The sequence below is a fragment of the Pelecanus crispus genome, chromosome 1 (assembly GCF_030463565.1).
Source record: "Pelecanus crispus isolate bPelCri1 chromosome 1, bPelCri1.pri, whole genome shotgun sequence".
In the NCBI taxonomy this organism is placed as follows: domain Eukaryota; kingdom Metazoa; phylum Chordata; class Aves; order Pelecaniformes; family Pelecanidae; genus Pelecanus; species Pelecanus crispus.
In genome coordinates this window covers 77,567,994-77,586,366 of record NC_134643.1, presented here as the reverse complement: position 1 = coordinate 77,586,366, position 18,373 = coordinate 77,567,994, and the positions used below count along the sequence as shown (strand labels likewise).

Here is an 18,373-nt window from a genome sequence, read left to right as displayed (position 1 = left end):
CTAAACCAATCAAGGGTAGACTAGACTAAACCATGTCCCGAAGTGCCGCATCTACCCGTTTTTTGAACACCACCGTGCTAGCAAAAACTTAGGGTGCCTTCAGTGCAAAATTTATTATAGTGTATGGAAACTCACCCACTGCTGGAAACATTTGACAAAGCATGGAAGGAGTCCACTTTCATCTGTTAGATAGGTCTGTGAAAAGTTGGAGGAATACATGTTATTTGATTATGAAACATTGTAGGTATGCACATCTGTATTCAACTGTCTTATGAGCTGAACGCACCCGACAGGCGCACCTATCTGCATCTGAGATCAGCTCCAACTTCTCTGCTTACTTCTTAGCTTGTAACTAGCAGCTCTTCCAGCACATTGTTGTTTAGCAGCCGTGCCTTATGAAAGGGTTTGACCATTACAGCTTTGCAATAAATACATCTGTAATCTTGTTGTAGAAGCATCCGTATTAGTGATGTAAGAGCCAGCTATGAGCACCGCACGCAATCCATGTGAGCTCCTAGTGGTGGAATAGTTTATATTATCATAAATCTCCTTGAGATGGATTTTTCATCCCCTGAAATATAACACTAGCCTCACCTGCACCTGAACTTCTTTTGTGTATAACTTAATACCAAAAGCAGGAGAAAGCATCTCAAGTGATTTCCTGTGAACCTTTGCTCTAGGTTGAAGGACGAGACATGCATTCACTGTCTGAAAAATGGTTGACTGTTGGATCAATAGATCAGATAGTTTGGTGGACGGGGGTGAATATCCTTTGCCACTATTGGACACAGTGGTATGAAGCAGATTTTCTATTGAGAGTGTGTGTCTGCCAGGTGGAGCGGTATTTAGGCCAAGAAATGGGCTTGCAGTTGTGAAGCTAAGAAATCTGTGGCATCTCTCGACTACTGAAAGCATTCAGTAGGCACACAGCTTACTGCCCAACAGGCATATTTAGCATCTCCCCACAAAGACTCAGTGATCTTTGAAGGATGTGGGAACACAGTCTAACATTTCATGTGAAATAGCTGTCCTTTAATGTAGTCGGCATGTGTGATACCATAAACCTTGTGGTAGATATTTACAGAGTAACTTGTGCTGTTAAAGGGAAACTTTAAAAGGGAAAGCTTTTTGTGATCAATAATTGAGTTGTTTTAACTCTGGCTGCATCTCCTTCTGCCTGTGTTGTGTTGGCTCAAGTTTGGAGTCCTAATTTAGGTAAAACTTTAGGCAGGAGGACAGTATTCTGAGACAAGCTGCCTACCTGCAGGTCCCATTATCATCAGTGCGAGCTGAGGACCATAGCATCTTTCAGGAGCGGACTGTAAATTAAGGCCTGCAAGATCTGGCCATTTCCTCTCAGTCCTGCTTTTGTCTTTTTCTTTATGATGCAAGAGTTATATTTGCATGTCAAGAAACAGATCATAATGGTTATCTCAGAATTCACTGTTATTTTGCAATGTTTTTATGAGGCCAGTAGCCTAATGCTGCAAAGTTGTTTGTAATGTTAAGCTTCTACACCTAAAGCAGTGAGGTATCCATGGTAACTGTCTTGCCTGTACACGGTACCCCAGGCTGCCTTTTCACACAGGTCAGAGCACACACATTCCCAGATACTGACTCAATTTAGTCTGCCTTAAACATCAGGTATTTTTAAAAAGACACTGGCTCTGACTTTTTTTTTGTTAATAGAATTTTTTTGTATTTAATTAGCCATTTTAGCCTCTGCATTCTGCTAGTGAAAGCAATATAAAAAGCCTTTGCCACTGTAAATACGTCTGTTGCCCAGACCTATTAAAATTAAACCTAAGTCTTGTGCTGAAAATGTTAAGGGCTTTGCAGCAAGGAAAGTTTCTACTTTACCACCAAAGAATCATCCTAATGTGAAGTTTACAGTAGCACAGTTTCATCTAGGTCCTCTGTCAGGTACTCAGTATACTTAGTTTCCTTTGACTTCTCTTGTAGTTGAGGGTGCTCCAGGATTAGTCTCCGAAGATTAACCTCTTTCCTTCCCCCATCTTGTTGATTTGCAAAATGCATGTTCACTGAAGATTTGTTTCTGTTCTAATCTATAATGATTTTTTTGCTGTTGTCTGAGGTACTTATCTGCATATATCAAAGCCTGAGGAAAATTCTCTGCAAAACTGAATGCCGTGCTTGGAACTTTTTTCACCTGCTAACCCACTTCCATCTTGAGGTCGTCCTGTCCTTTTTTTGACATAATTTTGCTTCATCTTGGTTTTGCTCTGTTAGTTCCAATGTTTTTGCTATAGCGAATCATCTGGTGTGTTTCTTCTGAGTGTTCAGGTTAGTGGTTTCAGTGTGGAGGAGGAGGAACAGGCTCAACTTTTAACCAGATGCCTCTTTCCCACATTCTCGCTTGCCCTTTTCCTTTTACCAAAGAAGGAGGCATGATTGCCAGGGGAGAAGCTACAAATCAAGTGTCACATGTATTATAATGTGTCATTGGTACAGCCAGGGGACAGGGAGGAAAAAGGCAAATTCAGAGGGGACAAGAAGAAATAAAAAAGATGGAAGACAGCAAAGCAGGAGAGACAAAATCCAGATCCTCTCCTGGTCTTCTACATCATCCCTTCTGCACTATATAAATCTGTCAAGCTTTTGGCCGAGTCTCGGCAGCTCTGGTTGCCACAGCTAGAATACTAATACTTGTTTCTATGTATAGTGAATTTTAGGCCAGAGAAGGACATTAAGTATGTAGGCAGAGCATCTGCATGACACTCAATCCGTAGCAGTCAAAAAGCCATTTCATCATCAAGTGGACTCGCAGGGAGACAGAAAGGCGCTTAGTATGTATAGGAAACCAATTTATGTAACAAAGTCATTGCAAAGTTGTAATTAGTCAAAGGAACTAAATAATGGTGACATTCTGGGCAGTGTTATTTAGGGCTAAATAAGGGATCTGGTGTTCATAGGCTGTCATCAGAACTGAGAAGTCTGATGCTGTGGCTGCCTCTGCCATGCAAAGGCGTTCTTTAGTGTCTTAAGAGGATGAGGTATTTTGGACAAGAACAGAGAAGTCATCTATGGGAGGTAGAAGGACAAGTTTGGAGAGTTACCTGGCTGAGCAAGTGAGAGTGGGTACGCAGGTCAACACCAGCAGAATGTCTGACTGAAGAAGGAAGCGTAGAACTTCTCTCTAAGGAGCTGCCTTTTGTCCAAAAGCTAAAGTGTTTCTACCTGCCATCATTTTTATATAAACCAGTAGTATTTTGCTAAGCAAAGATGAAGACCGATAGGTGAAATGCAGACTTTTTTCATGTTAAGTTTTTGGTAATGTACTCTCTTGTTACGGCAGTTCTGCTTTTTGCCTGTCAAATGTAGGGTTCCAGTGGGTATTTTGGGTCACTGTAGTGCTCTGCTCTGGGTGTCTCCACATCAGAGATTTCATAAAAACAATTTTTCTCTTGAATCTACATTGCACTGCACTGGTTTCTGGATCCAATACAAATAGACTTGGTAAACTTCATGTTCTCTTTTAAACACATGCGGATTGCCAAAGAGGATCAGACCAGAGGATTAAGAGTGCTGTCTCTCTGTGTGGCCGTCACCAGATGCTTCAGAAGGTCTAAGAATCCCCACTGTAGGCAGAGTTTAAGTTTTCTATTCTTCCTGAAGTCTTGGGATAATCCTTAACAGTAAGATCATAAATCTATGGCCCCTAAAGCATGAGATTTTGTCTTTTTTCCCATAGTTGTTTTTTTAACATTTGCTATTGTAACTGGTTTCTCTTGTTGTCTATAGAAACGCCCAAATCCTCTTTGAGTCTTGCTGAATTCTTGGCCTCAGTGACTTCCCATGGTAATGAGTTCTGCCATCTGATTATGTGTGGGTTAACAAGTATTTCTTTATCAGTTTTTCATTGACCATCTTTACATTCCATTGAAGGCCCCTTTTTGGGTGGGAGAGGAAACAGGAATTCCCAACCTCCCCATCTCCTCACCACCCATACTTTACTGTACTGCTGTCACATCTTTTAATCTCTTTTCCAAGGTGACCAATCACAATCTTTTATACCACAGTTTTTCCACACCTTTGTATGCTCCCAGCACTTCTCTGAGCCTTCTAGGAGATAGCAACCCATAGTAAACACAACTTCAGATGAAACTGTGCCATTGATCTAGCTTAGGGAACTAACTTTGTCTATACTATTACCCACCCTACTCAACCTTTTAACAAGGTTTTCACAGAGTATGCTGGCTAAATGCAGCAGCAATGCTGCATTCAGAACAGAGGATTTTACTAATAATCAGAATACCCTGAGCTGTGAATTATGTAGCCCCTAAGACTGTTGATGGGTTTTGTTTTGTATTCATTCAAAGCACTGACTGGCTGGCATGCGTATACAGTCTAATTTCCAGTTATTAGAACCGTTAAGTTCATCTTGGTTTTCATAATGCCATTGAGCCCTAATGTTGGGATGTTGCATGGCATTATCAGAGGGATGTCATTAGTGGGGATATCAGTACTCTTGAAACACAGTAGAAAAAATGGCAGTCAGCTGTAGGACCTCCAGAGCAGATTTTCTGCAGGCTCACCGTCAATCTATGCTGTACTTAACAGCTCTAAAGAAGCATATGACATTGTATTTCCATAACTGCATGCTGTGCATGTAGGAACATTCCGGTGATAATATATTTCTCCTTGGAAGCAATAGAAATTTAGGCATTATAATGACAACAGCTTCATAATAAATGTGTACTAAAATATATTATGGTGATCAGCTACTGCACATGTGCAGCAATCTTATCTCTGACATAAATAACTCAGCAATTTTAGCAAATATTAAATATAAAGGGGCAATTTAATATTATGGGTGAACAGCTTGCATATTAAATTTTATATAAACATGAATCTGTCTTTTAGTAGTGGGAATGTGAAAAGCTGAGACAGCCTCATGAAAATGTGTCTTCGTCTTTCCCTTGTCTCTAACTTTGAACAGCTGATGTAATTTCAAGCAAATTTTGGTCATTTTTTCAACCAATTCTAGAGTTGCTTGAATTTGGGGTTTTTTTCCTGCTCAGCCTAGGAGAGAACTTTGTGAAACTTAGCATTTAGAAATTGATGTGGCTCCTAAAATAAGACGACAGCTAAGAAGCTATTGAGCTCTGGCATGACAGCTAATATACCTCTGAAAGTTATTAAAAACAAAATGTTACTCTCTTAATAACGTTTCGGTTTCATTCAGCAACTTTGGCTAATAGAAACAGTTTATGAAACTTCTGCTGCAGTGTTACGCAAAGTCAGAATTATATCCATAGCACTCTTCAAAGGACGTTATTAGGTTTATTTGTTTGAACTGATCAAATCTTAGACTCCAAGAGTAGAAAGCTAATATTGGCCTCTAATTTCAAAGGGAAGATTGAGAACTGCTTTGAAAACAGAGAGGTTTTTCCTGGTAAAAGATGCCTTCAAAAATCAGGATGTCTGTCTGTCATTTGGAAGAGACACTCTGTTGTAAAAACTTCAGATATGCCAAGAAAGACCAGCTCCAACACCAAGTCACTGCAGTTTTGTGCATCAGTAGGTAAAAGCCAGGATATACCGTGACTGCCCCTGGATAGGTGCTTAGCCTGCTCACTTATTAATGACATTAATGGGAGTTGAGGTAGCTTGGCCTAACCTAGGGTCTAAACCAAGACCTGATTCTTCATTCCTGGGGAATAAACCAGCCAAATGCTTTTTTCCAGCCTCCCAAGGAATTCAGCGGTCAGGTTATCCTGGAGCCCAACTCTTCCACGTGGCAGCACAGCCTTTGCCAGAACAGAAGCAGAGCTCAGATCTTCAATAATGTCATTTTAGTTGTAAGATTACCATTTCTCTTACCTTGTCAAGGGGTTCTTTTCTTCTAGGATGGCCTTACGTCATAATCCTGGATCACCATTAATTCTTAGTTACTTGGGCTCCATTGCTGGCAGTGGATGTGCTGATTTGCCGTTTGAGGAAGAGGAGATGCGGCGCTTTGCAATGATAGCCAAGTGTCAGCAGCTATGTCCTTGCTGAGAGTCAGCAGCAAGGATCTGAGCTCCTCTTAGCATGCAGTATCAACAAATCTGCTGGAAAAGGTTGCTTCATATTTGCTTGATATTTACCACCTCTGGCAATCAAGGTCATGAGTAGGCTCCTAAAAATGATGAAGTTACTTTTGTTTGGTTTCTTAATGATCAAAACCCCAACAACATATTTTCTTTTTTTTTTTTTCTTTTTGTTGTTCTGGCCTTCTGGCTCTGGCCACATGGAATTCACATTTCCAAGTACTGTTCCTGGGACCGGGAGCAGTAGAAATGGTGAGGCATGTGTGTACATTGTGGGGCTTTTTTTCGGGTTGGGTTTTTTTTTTAATGTGAACTGGAATTTTCATACAAGCACATAACTCTAGGTGCTAAGCTTAAAGTTCCAGCTATCGTGAAAAAGGATAATACAACTGAGAGAGTTGGCATTAATGGAGAATTCTCAATTAAGTTTACTGGAAAATTATTCAAACTAGTACCTTTTCTAAAACCAGGGGACATGAACTATAAATATTTTCAAATTATCCCTGTCAAAATGGACAGCTAACAAAGACCAAGTGCTAGATTTGTAGTGTTGTCTAATTTTGCTCTACTTTTCTGTTAGTCTGAATGCCTCCTAATTTCACAGATATATGAAATCAGTGCAGTAGCTGGCTTTGCTCCAGGTGGGAATTGTTCTCCCCTACCTACAAATGGAGGAAGATGCTTTGTTTTCTTTGCCATGCTGTGCAGTATAGAGCAAAAGGAGAATCTGCCTATCACTGCAATTAGCACTTAGGACATCTCACGCTATATCTTCATTCCATCCAGGCTATTCTTTTGAGCTGATGTGTGCTCATTTTCCAGCAAAGTAGATGCTTACTCTGTGTTTCCATAAACTGTTGATAACACTGGCAGTTTAAACATTGCTGCTGCCCTGAACTGCCACAAGGCTGGATTCCTTTAGCTGTTCCTGTTTTGCTGCATGGATAGGAGATGTTTAAATATGTTTTGACCAGCTGTTTTCCTTTACAGTAGCCACAGTCTGTGCCAGACTGTAGGAGTGCAAACTCCCTTGGCCCAGCTTTTTATGTTGGCCTTTCAAGAATTTAAAGTGAATTCAGGTCTTTCCTTTTAAGCTGTTTAAGGCCTGATTTTGTCTTTAAGCACCTAAAAATGCAAGTATACTTGGAGGTACACACACACACATATATACACACACTTATCTCCTTAATGCCTGAAGTCCAAGAAATCAGCAATAATTTGGTATCTGTTTTCATCTGAGAATGCAAGGGGCATTTCTCAGAAGCATCAGGTGTGTTGGTCATTTTGTCAGGCTAGTTCTTGGGTCACTATAGGTAGGGTTGCTGATCATTGTCAAAAGCCCATCTGTAAATCATGGGAGGACAGAACCTGGCAGTTACGTGTACTGAATGTTGTGGCGTTCAGGCAGGAATAAGTGGCATTAGAGGAAAAATGGTTGGTTTTGATGAGGTCTTGGGATTGTTTTGAGACAAGGCACATGTCCCATGATTATTTTGCAAGGTAGTAAATGCTGAGAATTAGTTCCTTTTAATATCACTCTCTTTTTTTTTTCTTTTTAAATAATATAGACATACAGAGGAGTTCTAGCCGAGTAATTAATATTAACTGGGAATATTTGTATATATTGGAGAAAGTGGCACAGGTCACAGTTTAATGACATTTCCACAGTAAAACCCCAAACCATGAAGTACTCATTTGGTATTGATACAACCCAGAACTCACATCAAATGCATAGAAAAATTTCCAGATGTCTGGTAAACTAGATTGCAAAATAATCATGATAACCTGGTTTAGAAAATGTATAGGTTCCTTCAAACATAAGCAGTGACATGAATACCTGGAATGCCTTAGAACAAATTCTGAATTTCGGAAGTGTTTTCAACAATTTTTACTAGTAGGCAAGGATGAAGTCAAGAATTCAGTGAAGCTGGTGATGGGTAAAAATGAGCAGGTGAAAACTGAAATACAGAAGTGCCTCCTGAGCCACTTTGAAAATCCTGAGCCAACAACTGAAGATCCTAGCATGTCTAATTCAAAATAGGACAGGCAGTATGTCTGCAGTGCATCCCTTATCTAGTAAATCAGGTATCTGTAATGCTTTGACTTTGAAGTTCAACATAATAGCAACATGGTGAAACAGAATAATGTAATGAAAATACTATTTGGCCACTTCTATTATTTTTCCCTAGCTACCAGTTTCAAATTGCTCTTAAAACGTCAAAGCACAGTAGTGCTCATAAGTATGCATCTGGAAATTAAGTATCTGTTTTGGTAAATATTCACATTAGGACACTTAGGGGTAAATTTTTCTTGCAGAGCATGGGGAGTTCCACACAGAAATCCTGTTAACAAATAATAGGATTTGTGTGCATAACTCCCTGTGCATCACTTTGAAAGTTTACCCCCTGCAGCATAAGAGTTAGATAATTTTAGTCTTTGAAAATTATGCTTTTCAGATCTGGTCTTTTTCTACAGTATGTTATTGATGGTGCAGTCATAAATGCTTCTGAATAGTTGTGATCAAATCTTACATTGTTTTCTTTCAGTGATGGAGAACTTGGGTTATTGTGTGTCTCAATGCTTTGTCTTGTACTGGAGAAAGTTGCAAAGGAAAAATTACATAGGTGCAAACATGATCTGTTTTGTAAGTGCACAATTTATGACTACAGATAGAAACCATGTAACCAAATGAGCAACAGGACAAGTGACAGATATTAACAATAATACTTGCCCACAACAAAGACCTGCTCTATATATACAAAAGCCATGACTATGTTTAGAGATCTTATATTTGGACAAAAAAATGGACATTTGACAGCTAGTAATATTTTATGGGTCAGTAGTAAAATTTGATAATATAAAAAATCAAACTGTATTTTAAAAATGTTTTCAGTCTAAGTCTGAATGCACCAATGCTGAGGTTTTCACTAATCCAAACAGTTTTTCTCTCCTGCTGTATTCGTATTGGAGACACTTTTTAGAGATACTGCCAAAAAAAAAAATCTTTCTTTTAATATGACACTTTCCTGAGTTTCTTCAGGGTGCAAAATTGGACAGTTACCAGGCAAAAAGTGTTTTTCTTGCAACATGTCCAGTATTCTTTTCACTATCCATATTGAAAATAGACTGGCAATAGCATTTGTTTTGCAATGTTTTGGCACTTAAGCTTCCAGCTTTCTATGGAACCTGGAACTGCAAAGGAAAGAATAATTAAAAGACTGCTAAAAAAAATGAACTACTTTTTCAAACCACTGTAGTTTGGCTTTAGAGAAGGGTCGTGCTCTTTACTGCTTCTTTATTTTATCTGAACCTGTTAATGAATCTCTGCACTAGTTACAACCTCAGGTTTATCAGTTAGCATTTGTGATGTAGGCAATTTGTATTAAGACAAGTGGGATTAATACCAGATTTGTGTAGGATTGAACAATGGCACATTTAAAATGTGGGGCGTCTCTGCCTAATGAGAGACAGCTGAGAGGTGTGGGTGGCCAGTTCTGCTCTCCTAGGAGAACTGTGTCATGAAGTCTGGTGCATATTTGGTTTTTTTTCTTTTTAGAGTTGTATAAAAACTTCTGCCAGGCAAAGTATGTGTCTGCTCCTTCTCCTACTGAAGTTGCTGGCAAATCTCCCATTGATTTTAGTGGAAGCAGAGCTGGACACCAGCTGGACCCAGCCTCATATTTAAAAGTGCTTTTTCCTTGGGGTGAATAAACACCCCAATGTGCAAATAACCCTGCTGTTGGGTGTCATATTTTGCTGGTGAAAATATACCAGTTTCAACTATCAGTTGGCTATTAAAACATCTTGTTGCAAAAAGATCAAAACTAGGAAAAAGCTCACTCTGTGTAAAAACAAACAACCCACCCCCCAAAATAAACAACCTCCCCAACTTGCGAGCCCCCCTGGAAGTTGCTGGCTTCATGAAGACAGAAATTTTCTACTTTGTGGACATAGTAGGAGTCAAGACTCTGAGGCTCTCTTCCAAGCTCACTCTTATGCAACACTGTGTGTGTAGTAGCTGTGTGCCTCAGCTGATGTATTTTGGAGATGAGAAGATGTCTGTGCCATCTTACATTTCAAGAGTAGGTTGAATCATACTTTAAAGGGTTATAAAACTTCCGTGCTTGGTATCTTCACAGAAGCCACTTGCACAAAACTCATCCTTCCCCTACCATGTTTCATGTCCAAAGGAAATAAGGGAATAAAATAATGTGAAAATGGGTGAAAAACAACAAAGAAACCATCCTGAAGTAGACACTCAGACCAAGCAGAATAGAAATTTCATTTATAAATGATGAGAAGAAATGTATAGAAGTAGGTGTTTTTTAAACAGCCTTCATAGAAAGCCAGGCTTCTAGCCTTATCTATATTTACTACAGGAAAAGTTGGCGTGATGTCTTCATAGATTATGTGAGATGACATATTTTTGTCACCTAGCTTGTTCTCCTAATGTAGACCATGAGATCTTCAAATTGTTTCTGGGAAGCCACCTAGTCGTGATTTAGCAACTGCCAGCAATAGAGACTATCACACCTCTTCTTAAGCTGTTCCAATAGCTAAATGCCATTACTGTTATATATATTTAAAAAAAAAAAAAATTCAACCCGTGAACTGCCTCTACCTCTTTTCTAGCTGAACTTCTGTCTTCAGCTTCTCACCATTGTTTTGTACACCTTTATCTTGTAGACTGAAGTCATTCATTATCAGATTTCTCATGTAGGTAGTCAGAAACAGAGCTCATGTAGTTCATGTTTAGACGGATAAACTCAGTAGATTGAAAGCCTTGAATTTCTGATGAGAAGGCATGTTTTGTTCTCTGATCGCTCTCGTGGAACTTCTCCACACCTAATCCGATTTGTCAGCCTTCTTGAATTGTGGACACCAACTTGTGATGCAGTATTCCTACAGTAACGTATCCCTGAATATGGAGAAGTAAGATAGTCTCACAAATCCTACATAATAGCTCTTGTTATCCTTTCCAGAGTTGTGTGATTTCTGGGAGTTGTCATTCCACTGATTTTTCTCCAAGACCTTCCATTCTTCCCCAGAGTCATGGCCTCCTAGAACAGAGTCCTCCATTTTATGGTGTTCAGCATTTTACTGTTATTACTTCTATAACTAGACATACAGAGGTTTGGACATAATGAGGTGCATATTGTTTGCTTCTAGTCAGTTTAATAAATGATGCCTAAATTGTTATCAGTGACTTGACCTCATCCCCTTTTCTTCTTGTGTCCCTTCTAAATGCTATTAATAATTATTTTTTGTATTCTTCCATTTCATTGAAAAAAAAAATCAGGCAGACAATAAATATTCCATGAATTTGCCCATTAGAAGCCCATACACTTGTTTACAATTTCTTGCTTTGAATTGCACGTTGAATTCTGTCAGTCACTTAGCTGTTAAGCCATTTGATAACTATCCCTGTGGGGTTACTTAATAAAAAATTTTGCCTTACAGGATTGTGTCACACCACCATTTTGTCAAACTTTACAAGAATGAATTTTTCATTATTAGCAACACCAGAAGATAATCTTCAGAAGTTTGAGAAGGTCTGTTTTTCTTAAACCCATACTGAGGCAATTATTACAACATGATGCCAGTATCGTAACTACCATTGGTTTATAGTAGTTTCCTTTAATTTTGTGTTAATGGAGCTCAAAATCAACCATTCATTTGTTTTTCCCAGAATTGATATCAAACTCACTGCAGTGGGTTTGATATTAGTAAAAATATAAGTAGTACTCCCATATACTTTTTTAAGACTGTCATTGCACGTTAGATTTCTCCCGGTTCTCGGGGATTTTGTTTCTGTTCCAAACTTTCTGATAACCTGTATTAGTAGGCCAGAGATCCCAGCCAGCTCCTCTTTTATACTTGGCTGCAAGTTATTAAAATCTGATGATTTAACGTGCCTAAATTCCATGCATCCTCCTGGACTAATACTGGAATGTAATCACAACATCACCCACTGTAGCACAGAAATATTTGTTGGACATGACTGCCTATTCTGTGTTATGACTGATCATCTGTGCATTTCTGCTTCATTATTTTAATGTAGAGTGAAAACCAGAAGAGATCACCAGATCATCTAGTTCAGCCTTCTGAACATTGTAGCTATCATTCCAGTTCCTTAAGAAGTGTGCAAAGTTATATAAGACAGGAAAAATAATTTTTGGCAGTGTTATACAGTGAGCTGGTGCTGATGCAGGTATCCACGATAAGCCTTACATACCTCTCTCAGCTGTTGCTTCCCTGTGCAGAACACCCCATCCTTACGTGGAACCAGCTTCTTGCAGGCTTGGAGAAGGAAAGTGAATAAACCATTCTATTAAGGCATTTAAATCCCGTGTAAAGACCAAGTAGTATAATGAAATATGGACTGAGAAAACATAATTTGTTTGTGGCTACATGTTCCTATTGGAATAATTTTTCCCTATTGGAAACTTTTGTCTGTCAATCCCTAGGTATTTAAAACTGCAACAACAATACCCAGTTGTTGCTTTCTTGTGTCCTCAGTCTTTATCCTAGCTTTTGTTAGAGACAATACAGTGGTATTCATGGGTAACAATAAGACTGTTATGTTTCGTTGTGTTTTTTTCAAAGCTATACAATGTTCTAGCCATTATAGAAGGATTGCAGTCAGCTGAGTGATGTTTACATGCCACTTCCATACTCTAATAAGACGTATAAAAGAAAGTGTATTGTAGCCAGCAGCAGAGAGATTCAGCTTGGAAGGTCGGGACTTCTGCCACGTATAGAAACGTAGTCAGAGAAGATAGCACTGTGCTGCCTAGCGTGCTTTTATTTTTGGCCTCTGCTTCAGTAGTGTGAGTGTCAGTAATAGTTGCTGCAAACTGCTTATTCATGCTACTGCTGTGATCATTTGCTTTTGGGCAATATTAATTTTGTGGCTGTACTAAGTTAGGAAACCATTTACAAGGCTATCAATGGCATGGCTGTCTCTCTTGCCCTGGCAGCAGTTTGCCTCGTCTGCCTGATGCGGTGGTTCTTGACTATGTTTTTTGGCATTCCCATAAAAGCATATCCAGACACCTATGCCAGCAGGATTGGCACTTCTTCTGGGAGCAGGGTCTTTCCAGCATGTTCCAGCATGGTGCCTCACACAGTTTTTTGATAATGGGATGACCTATGCGGCACCAGGCTTGGTGGCGTCAGATGGGATTCACCTTTCTCAAAGGGGGAAGAGGGTCTTTGCTCATGAACTAGTGCAGCTCATTGACAGAGCTTTAAACTAGAGTTGATGGGGGAGGGGGATAATACCGGGCTTGCCCGTGGCAAGCTGTGGGATGACACGCTAAGGCTAGAGGGACAGAGTGCTAGCAAGGGCCCTCAGCCTGGTGCACTGAGATGTGCTGGGTACACTGCAGCACACTTGAAGTCTTATGGAGATGAGCCAGGGGCTCCTCAGGTAATAGGAGCCAACAGGGAAACACCAATGAAATACCTCAAAGGAATTAAGGGGTGTTCCTCTAAGAAGGTGACACAGCCGACGGTCCAGCTGAAGTGCCTCTACACTAATGCACGCAGCATGGACAACAAATGGGAGGAGTTTGAATCCACCGTGTTGCTAGAAAGCTATGACCTCAAGCTGTGTCAGGGGAGGTTTAGATTGGATATTAGGAAAAATTTCTTCATGGAAAGGGTAGTCAAGCATTGGAACAGGTTGCCTAGAGAGGTGGTGGAGTCACCATCCCTGGAAGTGTTCAAAAAATGGGTAGACGTGGCACTTTGGGACATGGTTTAGTGGACATGGTGGTATTGGGTTGATGGTTGAACTGATGATTTTGGAGATCCTTTCCAACCTTAATGATTCCTGGTTTTTACTTTCATTAAAAAATAATCCAGCCACCAAGCCAGGAAACATGAAATTGCTACTCTACCCTTAATTGGTTTAATTGGTTTAGTGGTGGAGTTGGTAGTGTTAGGTTAATGGTTGGACTGGATGATGTTAAAGGTCTTTTCCAACCTAAACGATTCCATGATTCTGTGACCTAGTTGCCATTACTGAAACTTGGTGGGACGGATCCCATGACTAGAGTGCAGCTGCTGATGGCTACAGGCTGTTCAGAAGGGACAGACAAAGAAGGAGGGGCAGAAGTGTTGCCCTCTACATCAAGAAATGGATAGAGTGTGAAGAGCTGTCTCTGAAAAATAGCCATGAGCAGGCTGAAAGCTTATGGATAAGAATCAGAGACCGAGGTAACAACAACCAACCTTGTGGTTGGTGGGTAACAACACCAACCTTGTGGTTGGTGTCTACTACAGGCTGCCTGATCAAGGACGAAGCCTTCTTACTCCAGCTACAGGAAACATTGCACTCACAGGCTCTCATCCTGCTGAGGGACTTCAGCCACCCCAACATCTGCTGGAAAATAGCACGGTGAACTTTAGGCAATCCAGGAGACTCCTAGAATGCATTGAAGATAACTTCTTAAGCCAGGTATAGACAATAGACAGCCCTACCAGAGAGGATGTGATTCTGGACCTGATAGTCACCAATGCAAGTGAGCTAATTGGTGATGTCAAGACTGGAGGCAGCCTGGGCTGCAGTGATCATGCACTGGTGAAGTCAGGACCCTGAATTTTAGGAAAGCAAACTCCTAGCTCTTCAAGGAGTTAGTCAATTAGGGACCCCCTGGGAAGCTGCCCTTGGGGACAAGGGAGCAGAACAGAGCTGGCAGATCTTTAAGGATGCTTTCCACAGGGCGCAATAGCTCTGAATCCCTAGGTGTAAGAAATCAGGAAAGGAAGGCAAGAGACCAGCATGGCTGAGTCGAGACATGCTGGTCAAACTAAAGGGCAAGTAGGAAATACACAGGCAGTGGAAGCAGGGACAGGTGTCCTGGGAAAAATATAGGGAGGCTGCCCAGTTGTGTAGGGATGTGGTCAGGAAGGTCAAGGTGTAGCTGGAGCTGAGCCTGGCAAGGGATGCAAAGCATAGTAAGAAGGGCTTCTACAGATATGTCAGCCAGAAAAGGAAGGTCAAAGAAACTGTACCCGCCCCGATGAACAAGACTGATAAACAGTAACAACAGACGAGGAGAAGGCCGAGGTACTCAAAAACTTTTTTGCCTCAGTCTTCACTAGCGACCTCTCTTCCCACACCTCTTGAGTGATGGACTGCAAGACAGAGGCTGGGGAAGCAAAGTCCCTCCCACTGTAAGAGAAGATGAGGTTCATGACCACCTGAGGAACCTGAAGATATGTAAGTCTGTGGGACCTGACAAGATGCATCCCAGAGTCTTGAGGGAGTTGGCTGATGTAGTTGCCAAGCCACTCTTCGTGATATTTGAAAAGTCATGGCAGTCAGGTGAAATCCCCGGTGACTGGAAAAAGGGAAACATTGCACCCATTTTTAAAAAGGGTAGAAAGGAGGACCCTAGGAACTACCGACCTGTCAGCCTCACCTCTGTGACTGGGAAGATCATGGAACAGATCCTCCTAGAAGATATGCTCAAGCACATGGAGGACAGGGAGGTGATTCGAGACAGCCAGCATGGCTTCACCAAGGGCAAGTCCTGCCTTACCAACCTAGAGGCCTTCTGTGATGGAATGACTACATCAGTGGACAAGGGAAAAGCAATGGATGTCATCTATCTGGACTTCTGTAAGGCCTTTGACACGGTCCTCCACAACATGGTCAAATGCTATTTCATGGTCTTAAATGTTCTTCCTGATAAAATGAAGGCTGTTTTGATTTAACAATAAAGCTTGTGACCATGGGTATTATTCTTAACTATATATAGATGGCTTTTGGTGTTTCTTGCCATGACTGTACTGTGACTGTTTATATAAATTTACCATGGCGCTCTGTTAGTCATCAACAGACTGCATAGATTGCTGGTTGAGGATGTTGCCTCAAGCTGAGTGGTTAATCAAGTGGTATGGCAAATGCCAGCCTTTCTGATTGAAAGATCTTGTCTCAATGCAGTGCCCATTCTGGATTGGGTCCTAGCCTGGAGTTAGGAAGGGTTTCTGCTCTATGATCCTATTTGGTGATACGATTTTATGATTTGGTGACATATATGCCTGAGAGAGTTTGAAAAGAGACTTTATCCTTGTTCTTAGTCCGTGTTTCTCAGTTCTGGTGGGAACTTTTTCCTCTTCAATAATATGTTTGGCTTCTTCAGGAGAGGTGGAAAATGAGGTTCACTTTCCTCTTAAGACACTAGAGTTTGGTCGCAGCTAGAGACAGGATGTTGAGCAGGAGGAGCTGGTGCTCTTAGCCATCTAAAAATCTCTTACAAGCTTGGTTAGTGTACCTTGTCCATGCATGCAGGGTTAAACCCCGTCACAAACTAGGCTGGGAAGGAATCTGTCTCTGTGTGAGGTCCTCAGAGACTTCTGGTTCTTTGTCTTCCTCTGTAGTGTAGAGCATGCTGGCTTAAGCTCACCTGGAAAATCCACCTAATAAATTCCCTGGTACCGCAGATGTGTAGGTGATACTTTTTATTTTTCTTGCAGCCATTGTATTTATGACCTTTGATATTTTACTACAGGCCTTGCACTTTCCTTGGCTGTTTGAGGGAACTCTGTATAGACTATTATCAAATGAAAACATCAAAATACGAGAACTAGGAAAGAATGGTGTTGTCAGGCTACGCATACAGAATACTGCATTCTAGCACTTGTTTGAGGTGGACAGGCCCGTTGTCCTTGAGGTACATGAAGCAGTGAAGCCCCACCGTGGCTTGTGGTTGCTCTTGGAAGTATTGCTAAGTTAACAGAGAACTGGGAGTGTGAGTAGTGCTTCTTGAGAAGTTTCGGGGACTAGCTTCCCCACTCCCTGCTGTCTGTGGTGGCCACAGACATGTTTCGATTGAAAAGGTGACTGCTGCACTAAAGTGCAGGCGCTGGTGGGCTGGCAAGTACTGAGAGTGCTTCTGGTGCATGTATTTTTAGGAACTGTTTTTCATTAAAACCAGTAGGTGAGTAAAAGTAAGGAAGAAAGTACTGTTTTACTGCCAAGCTGTTGAAATGAACAATTTTTCCCCTTTTGTGGTAATCATCAGAGACCTTGCCATACTTTTTTCTTTATAACATCTTAGGTTACACACACACCTACAGTTGTTGTGTTACCTACTGCCTCTGCAAAGCTGAGTGTTGACTGCAGGTGTTCCAGGAGACTGAAGGCAAAATAAAAACACCAAGTAATTGGTACCCCCACCCTAAATTCAGTGTGGCTTGTGTTGCAGAACATATGCAAAATGAAAGGGAAGATCTTCAGAGAGCTGCATGCAAATTTTGACTGGTTGTGGTTTTGGAAGTAAAGGAACAAGGAGATACAGAGAATGCTTTTTAAGCTATTCTATCAAATGCCATACCTCTGTTTTAATATTTCATGTGATGTGGCTTCTTTCAGATGATCAGCTGGATTATCTGAGATCAGAGAAAAGGGAGTGATACTACTCAGCTGCAGAAAATAGGAAGAAAGTACTGCCATGGCAGGGTAGGGCACAGACATGCTGACTGCAGAGCATTGGCTCTTTGTAGAATTTGTTTCAATATACGGATCTTACAGGTAGCTAGTGAAAATTATTGAGGTGGAGGTATTTGATTTATAATCAATAAGTTTAAAAGAAACTTCAAAGAAAGTTTACACAACAGTAGTTTAGAGTTCTTCCCATGAGATTTGTTAGACAAGACCATTAGATGTTTGTTTTCTGGACAACTTTACTATTTGTATGCTTACTAATTATAACAGAAAGACCTAATAAATTATGTTAAACAGCTTGCTTTTCAAACAAAGGAGATTGGCCACAACTCTAATTTTTTCTATCTTCATCTTTCTTTTAAAGGGCAACACTTTAAGGAAAATACTCCTATATCGGTACTTTAAAGGAGAATATGGAAGTGGTATGAATGGGCCCCTGTCTGCCAGCTACAGCAAAACTGCACAAGTGGGAGGTAAATCAACACAGATCATTTAAAGAGAACAAAATTAGCAGCACCATTTTTTCTAATAGGCACATTGGAAATGCTCCAGGGATTCAGTTGGTAAATAAATCAAACACGTTCTGTAACCATTTAGAAGAGAAGTATTATCAGACTTTTCCTATTTTTAAGTTGCACACACTTGTCTGAAATGGTTGGTGTGCATTTGACAGTACCAAAGTAGGGACTTTCCCCATGCCCCCCAATAAATCATTCAATTCAGTTCCAATTGGTAACATCATTTTAATTTGCCAGTAAATCCACATCCAGAAATTCAGCAAAGCACAAAACATTTGCACAAAGATGTTGCTGTTTCTGGAAGCTAAAAAAAATTTTGACATTCCAGATCCTTTATTGATATA

The 18,373-nt window shown here is 40.6% G+C and overlaps 1 protein-coding gene across 3 annotated transcripts in view; it reads left to right on the top strand.

Moving 5' to 3' along the window:
- The window catches only part of ITPR2 (inositol 1,4,5-trisphosphate receptor type 2), a 263,348-nt gene that overhangs the window by 166,127 nt on the left and 78,848 nt on the right, over window positions 1-18,373 (top strand). For all 3 annotated transcript variants that reach the window (XM_075727981.1, XM_075727982.1, XM_075727980.1), the window contains exon 38: window positions 17,876-17,984. In XM_075727981.1, coding sequence (XP_075584096.1) covers window positions 17,876-17,984 — 109 coding nt within the window. The remainder of the gene's footprint in view (window positions 1-17,875; window positions 17,985-18,373) is intronic.